At 37.5% G+C, this 8,052-nt stretch overlaps 1 protein-coding gene across 1 annotated transcript in view; it reads right to left on the bottom strand.

The window, feature by feature from the left end:
• The window catches only part of WDR17 (WD repeat domain 17), a 112,114-nt gene that overhangs the window by 8,459 nt on the left and 95,603 nt on the right, over window positions 1-8,052 (bottom strand). Inside the window, exons 28-29 of the mRNA XM_045286574.1 lie at window positions 2,456-2,554; window positions 1,799-1,982 (exon numbers count right to left, since the gene is read on the bottom strand). Coding sequence (XP_045142509.1) covers window positions 1,799-1,982; window positions 2,456-2,554 — 283 coding nt within the window. The remainder of the gene's footprint in view (window positions 1-1,798; window positions 1,983-2,455; window positions 2,555-8,052) is intronic.

Consider the following 8,052-nt stretch of genomic DNA (forward strand, 5'->3'; position numbering starts at 1 on the left):
TATAACTTTACTCAGGTAGCCTGTCAATAAAGCTTGGGGAGCTGTTTAAACCAGACAACTTGGTACCCACTTTCCAGAAGATGAAAGATGTATTTTTCAGCGTGTGTATGCATGTGGACACATACGCAACCATTGATTTACTGGTATATTTAAAATTTAGTTACATCCCTTAAATATGGCATAATTGTTCTGAAGAATGGTTGAATAAAAATATTCAACCTATATCACTCATCTGTTACAACAGAAAAAAAATTTAAAAAGCATGGGATATAGCACAAATTTTCTTTTATTAATTATTGTCTAAGTTTATTACATTGTCAGAATTTCAAGTAATATGACTTATTGCTAGAAAATTATTTCTAGATACTAGAATATTGGTCATATAAGTATGCAAAGTAGATAACTTTCTATAGTGGATAGTTAACATTTTACAATTATAGCCGAAATTTATTATCTTCATGTTGAAACAAACAATATTGGGGATGAGTAGCACACCATCTAAAATAATTATTTGTACCTTATTATATATTAAAGAATTAGTAGATCCTCTCTGGAATACAAATTTGAATAGAGAGGTTAAATAGCATGTGAGGTCATTTGGCTACCCCGGATGGAGAAGAGAAGCCTGAGAGAATAGGAAAAGAAAAGAAAGCTGCTACCTACTAGGAATGTTTTTTTTACCAAACACCCTGAAGTGTTCATAATGATTTCTGCTCCTAGTTATACACTACTGCACATTTTGCTCTGGAGTTTCATATCTGATGAAGAAATAGCTAATAAGGGAGACGATGTCAAGGACTCCAGGAAGGAAAAGAATGTTTGGAAACTGATTGTGGAGCAATTGTACAAGATTGCTTGATGTGATTGAACTATGGAAGGCTATGGTATATGTATTAACTCCCAATCAATAATAAAATTTTAAAAAGAAATAGATAACAAATTTTGTTTTGGATATATTTGTTTGTTCTGAAGACCTAAGCAACCTGCAGTGATAAGCTGATCAATAGTTTGGGTTTACATTGGTAGCAAATGATTTATTTTGCATTGTTGTACCAAAAAACACCTTTTCCACTGGATTGCCAGGCCAGCATCTGAAATTTAAGTACTGAATTTTGAACACTTTCTAATCAAGAATTTACTTAATAAAATGGACCTGTGATTCAGAGATGATGCTGTTTTTTCATCACTGCAGTCTCACTGAGCATTTTCATGGGGATTCAGTTTTGTTGCTTTCAGGGTCCTGGTCCTAAAATGACTAAGGCTTCTTCATTTATTTGAGAAAATGGCACTACTGGGCCACACTGAGAAACTCTGGCAGCACTCGTGGTCATTATGGTTGAATGTTCGACACTATTCCAGGGGACTTAGCCATCTCCATGATGGAGCCCAATACTGAATCACTGAAAAGTTCAGTCCTCCAAATGTAAAAAATATACCTCACACACCAATGAAATATTATACGTTCATCAACTCTGCGTTATTTATGTTTATAAGACACAAATGAAGCCTAGAAACCTAAGTTTAATCTACTGAGATGTAGTAATTTATACTTGTGTTGGTTGTTGTATTATCCCCTTTATTTAACTGCCATTTCCATTAATTTTAAAATGTATTTATACATACAACATGAACTGCTTCTATGATAATGGTCAGTATATTGAGTGTTTCAACTTACTTTAAGGAGAAAAAGGACATGGTTGGTATCTACTTTAGGTTTATTTTAAGAACATGTTTGGAAATCGATGAAATAAATTAAAATGATGGAAATGCACAAGTAATGCCCGATATTAGACTGTACCTGAATTTTTAATCCCGTAAGACAAGAGATGTGAATGTCAGAATGACTTGGAAGGTTTGACCCAGTCACATAATCTGGTCCAATGATTCCTTTAAGTGGTTCTTCTTTTATTCTCTTTAGCAAAGTTGAATAAATCATTCTTTGTGAATCAGAAGGGGGTGTATATGAAGATTCTTCTGTTAATCTATGTTTTCAACAGATGTTAAAATTTCATTTTTGTGAAATCATAGAATTATTGATGTCGACATTAGAAACAGTCCCTGATGGTTATTTATATGCTCTTTATGGATGAGACGGGAGTCCTGGTGACACCATGGGCTAGGTGCTGGGCTGCTAACTGAATAGGTAGCTGGCTCAAATCCTCTAGCTGCTCTGTGGGAGAAAGATAAAGCTGTCTGTTCCCATAAAAGTTTATGGTCTTGGAAAATCTACCAAGAGTTGCTGAATCAAGATTAACTCAATGGCAGTCGATTTTAGACTTGCTTTACAACTGACTTTAGCAATACAGGAAGAGCAGCATAATGAATTATTGCGGAAAATCTTGTCAAAATATTATCTCATTAAAATCAATAATAAAATAGCACACACTTCCAACAAGTTCATCTTTAATATCAGTAAGTATTTTCACATCCCAAACTTTACATCATATATACTCACTGGTTGATGTGCTGTGTACAACATCTCCATGCATCCAATTCCTCAGAGAGATGTTCAATTTTTAAAGGTACTGACACCTCCCTACGCTTTAAAAGTTGACTGAAACATGTAAAAGAGAAATTAATATTTTATATTAAAGGTTAAGGTATCATAAAGGTAAATTAATAACTATAATTTTAGATTTAATAACAATTTTGCAAAAATATAGTATGCATATAAGGGGACTTCAAAATGTTTGTGGGAAAATGGAATCAAAAGATAAAAAAATAAACAATTCCAACTTTATTGCTTAACATAAGTTCAGCCAGTGTCAAGACACTTTTGTAAGTGATCCTTCCTTAAGAACGAAGCGTCCTTGGAATTTAACCAAGTAAATGAAATCTTCTTCTTTTTTTAATTTAATTTTTTACATTATTAAAGAAGGAAAATAGGAGCAAAATGTATTGAGCAAAAGTGTTGAACATCCCCCCAAACTGTTTCCAGGATCTTTGCTCTTGATCAGTGTGCTTTGGCTGTGGTTGAGCTACTACCACCTCCTGGTAGTCATTGTTTTGTGCTTTGTCTTCAGGAATGACGTGCTTCAATTCATCTCCTGTTCCAATTCTTCCAAGAGTGCTTGAGGGTTTTGATCACACTTTTCCCCCCAATAGTTTTATGTCATACGATTGAATAGTTTAATTGCTTAATCATATCAAAGGGAATTGTACAATCACCATCACATCAATCTTAGGGCACACACCCCCCCCCATGATTAAATTGCCTTTAAATGAGTTGTGCAGTTACAATCAGTTCTAGTGCTCCCCCCACCTCATTATTTACTTCAGCAATCCTCTTTCTTCCCTAGCTCTCATCCTCCACCTCTGCATTCCTTTGTATAATTTATTATCATTATGCATCCAGGCCTCCTGTTCTTCACAGCTGGGAAACTCAATAAAAAACAAATCACACTAAAGTAGTAAGGATAAGATCATAATAGTATAAAAACAAAAATACAAATAGTATAAAAACAAAAATACAGTGGGAGAAGACCCCCCTCAACATTCAAAGAGCCAGGAAAGAAATTTCTGTCATGGAACAACTAAGAGATACTTGCATCCAGTACAAATTCAGGTCATGTCTGTTGGGAAGTCAACTAAGTGTCAAGTTCGATTCAGCGTAATCCAGATTACAATGGTCTCTGCCTGATAGTAAGGCTGCTCGCGATTCTTGCCTTAGGCTAGAGTGGATCTGCCACTGAGTGTCTGTCTAGATACCATGCAGATGCATTTTGGGCTCCCACTGTGCTCCATAGCATGCGTTTTTTCTGTCTTAAGGTCTCAGGTTACAAATGTGTCAGCAGGAGAGTCCAGTTCACTCAGTGGGGTTCCCATATGGGGTGGCACTGATGCTGCCTCTGGAGCATGCTGTGTTCTTCAGCCCCTGGCCTGGTTTCCTGGGATACACCCAGATGCCCTAGGTCAATTCTGCCCACCTGCTGCATGCCACTAAAGACCCTCCCCACCTAATGTTCCCAAGAGTATCCTCAGTCTCCCCACTGCCCCCGCTTGGAGTTCAGCCCTCCCTCCCCTCCCCTTAACAGACATGCACAATGGTCCTCCCCTGCCCCCACCAACTTGACTGTTCCCTCTCCCCACTCCGGTGCTACCCTTCCAATCAGTAAGCTTCATCTCTCTGACAAGGCCGCTTCCCTCTCTGGGGGACCTCACCCCAGATCCACTTGGCTACTACTCAGCAGACTGCATCCTCCTCCCTTTGATCCCAGCTGTGGTAAGGGGCTCTCTGGCCAAGTGGCCTACTCCATACTTCCTGGAGTGGATGTTGTGTGCTTCACTGGCACTGGTTTGACTCGTTACCCCGCGGTTTGGTCCCTGGTCAGCAGACTGGATGCCTGCAAGCGTGAGCTTCTGCCTATTCTGCTGCTTGCTCCTACTGCAGTGGACTCACTCAGTATGTGTCTTCTGGGCTTGTTTGTCCTTGAGGGGCCCCTGACTGATTTTGGTCTCAAGGTTATGCTGCCTTCATAGAATGATTGTCATATTTTCTATTTTCTGGAAGAGTTTGTGTAGGACTGCTGTCAGCTCTTCTCTGACTGCTTGGTCAAATTCTCCTGGGAAGCCATCTTGGCCAGGGATTTTGAAGTTGGGAGATTCTTGATGCCCTTATCTATTTCTTCTTTTGCTATGGGTCATTCAAGTTCTTAATGTCCAAATGTGGTAATTTAGGGAGAGAGTGTTTTTTCTAGGGATTTTTTCATGTCCTCCAAGTTATCCAATTTGTTAACGTGCAGTATTTTTGTAATACTGTGTTACTACTCTTTTTATTTCATTTGGATCTGTTGTGACTTCCCTGTTTCATCCCTAATTCTTGATATTGACGTCTGCTCCTTCTTTTCCTTTGTTACATTTGCTAGTGGTTTGTTGATTTTGTTAATCCTTTCAAAGAATAAGCTTCCTGTTTTGTGAATTTTTTCTACTGTACTTCTGTTTTTCTGTTTATTTATTTCTGTTCTAATTTTTATGATTTCTTTTCTTTTGCTCTTGGAGGGATTATGCTGTTGCCTCTGTTCTAATTCTTGGAGGTGCTGTGTTAAGGAGCTGACCATAATTCTCTCCTCCGCTTCTCCTGTGTGCATTTATTGCAGTAGAGGGACCTCTGATAACCACATTTGCTGGGTCCCATAGGTTTTAGTATGTTGTGTTATCATTCTCATTAGTTTCTAGGAATTTCCCAATTTCCCTCTTATTTGGACTATTACTCATACCTCTTTGAACAATGAATTGTTGAGTCTCCCAGTTATTGTCTTTATTTTTCTATCCTTTCTATTTTTGATTTCCAGCTTAATTCTGTAGTGGTCAGAGAAAATGGATTGAATGATTTCTATGAGTTTGAATTTTCTCAAGCTTGCTTTATTTCCAATATGTGGTCTATTCTAGAATATAAGCCATGCCAGGCACATTGGAGAAGAATGTGTATTTTCGTTTCTTTCTTTTTTTTTTGAATGAAGAGCTCTATTAGTATCATTGAGGCCGAGTTGATTGATTGTTTTGTTCAGCTCTTCTGTTGCTTTATTGATTTTCTTACCTGTTGATCTATCTTTCTCTGAGAGTGGTATATTAAAATCACCTACTACAATTGTTTCTTCATTACCAAATTATACTCCCTTGATCTTTTGCCATTGCCTTATGGTACTGACTAAGACTTCCAGCACAATGTTGTAAAAAAGTGGGGACAAGGGAATTTTGAGGGCCTTTAATTGTATACACACAAGTTTATTATGGTCATATTTTCTTAGTCCATTGACCCCTTGAGCAATATATAATGCTCAGTCATTAACTTCTGTGCCTTGAGATTTATTTTATCAGATATTAATATTGCCATCCTGTTTTGTTTTGTTGCCAATAGCTTGGTAGATTTTCACCAACCTTTGACTCTCAGTCTGTTTTTGTCTGAGCTTGAGATGCTGATCACACTTTTAAATGAGCTTACACCAAGGGCTCAAGTAGAAAGAAAATATTTTGAAAATGATGATGGCAACAAAGGTACAAATGAACTTTACACAATGGATGGATGGATGGATTGTGATACGAGCTGTATGAGCCCTCCATTGAATAGATGGATTGTGATACAAGCTGTATGAGCCCTCCATAAGGGCTGTATGAGCCCTCCTGAATGACTTAAAAAAAAAGTTTTCCTCTGCAGGCTCTACTCTTGTCTGCAGCTGATCTAGACACACCAATTTTGGTGACCACTGAGTGGAAATTTGCAAAATATCAATGATTTCACCATTCTTTTCCCCAAGCTTTGCCACATATTTTATGCTCATTCTTGCTTCCACTTTAACAAAAGTCATGTTGATGCGGTCGGGGTTCCTTTCAAATTAGTGTATTTTTAAGTGCCACAAACTAGATCTTGTTCAGACATAGTAGAACAAGTTTACTTCATTCATTGCCACTGAATTTTTTTTGTATGTTAATCATTTATTTCCAAGGCAATTCTGATTCCAAGCAACCCTAGAGTTTAGGGTAGAACTTCCCAGTGGGTTTCAGAGAGGTAGGAGTCTTTAGGAGGTAAGGTAGACAGCATCATTTTCTCCTTATAGCAAATTAGTACACATTTTGATGCAAAAAGCATTAGAATTAAATGCATAGCTTTTAGTAACACACATTTTCCATGACCCTTTGAAGACTCCTTGTATATACACGACTGCACATATGTGTGTTTACACATTAAACTGAACTGTTTACCTTCATTCTTTTATCTATCACTTCTGCTCCCTCCCCACCCTACATGTTGTGTATTGGACATCCTTTTCCTCTGTGGTTTCACGATAACCTGCATTACAAACATTATGATGTGTACACAGTTTATTATAATAGTTGTTTCTGTCTCTACCAACTGTTGTATAAATTCCATGAAGACAAGGATTACAAACAAATTATTCATTTGTATGTTTATCATTTAATTCCATGACAATTCAAGGCCGTTCACTAAATAATGGATGAGTGGCTGAGTGAGTGGATAAACAAATGAACTTTGTAATGTATGGAAATAATTATATAAGTCAAGTGGAGTTGACTAATAGCTACATGCTGCTGCTATATTGTACAACACATGCTGCGCATTAGAAAGGAGTGAGAAAGCCAGTGAGAAAACTAACGGCTCATTTTGAAATGTTCTCTTTCCTGATGAACGCGACGGTCTCTCCTTCAATTTGTTATTCGTAGCATTGTAGACCATGACATTTTCTGAATCAAAATGGCCAGTACTGGTCCAAGTTCACTAATGCCTACACTTGTAATATTTATGTACTCCATCTCATTTTTGACAATTTCCAATTTTCTTAGATTCATACTTCATATATTCCATGTTTTGATTATTAATGCATATTTGCAACCATTTCTTCTCATTTGGGGTATTGCCACATCAGTAAATGAAGGTCCCCAAAGCTTTACTCCATCAACATCATTAAAGTTGACTCCACTTTGAGGAGGTAGTTCTTCTGCAGTCATATTTTGAGTGCCTTCCAATTTCAGGGATTCTTCTTCCACTTCTGTTGTCATACAATGTTCTAATGCTATTCTTGAGATTTTCTTGGCTGTTTTTTCAAATCAAATTATCAGGTCCTCCTCCCTAATCTGCCATAGTTTGGAAGCTGCACTAAAAACTGTCAACTAAAATACTTAGTTTCTTATATTGTTTCAAAGTATTATTACAAAATTCTGGCTAGAAGCCAGAAGTTACCAACTTTTGGTAAGAAACAATCATAAAGCCTTAAGTAGGACTTGCATTACTGAATAAAATGTCTTGTTAGGAGAAATTAGGCAGGGTTCTCTAGAGAAACAAAATCAGAATACTTATGGTTATATATAAGAGGATAGGTTGATACAGTGAGAAGGAATATAGTAGCTAATTTGTCCACACAGCAGTACAGGGGGTTCAGTTCAAATCACTTCCTTGGAACAGTTAATATATTGGAAGTCCTTAAACTCACATAGGCTGCTGGGCCCAAGGTCAAGGAAGCAGACAGGGGAGTCCTCCCTTGGGCAAAGCAAGCAGAGTCTGCCCACAGGTAGCAAACAGCAGGGTAGGTCACCAAC

This window comes from Echinops telfairi, unplaced genomic scaffold (genome assembly GCF_000313985.2).
Source record: "Echinops telfairi isolate 266 unplaced genomic scaffold, ASM31398v2 ScPeMD7_9;HRSCAF=40, whole genome shotgun sequence".
NCBI classification, from domain to species: domain Eukaryota; kingdom Metazoa; phylum Chordata; class Mammalia; order Afrosoricida; family Tenrecidae; genus Echinops; species Echinops telfairi.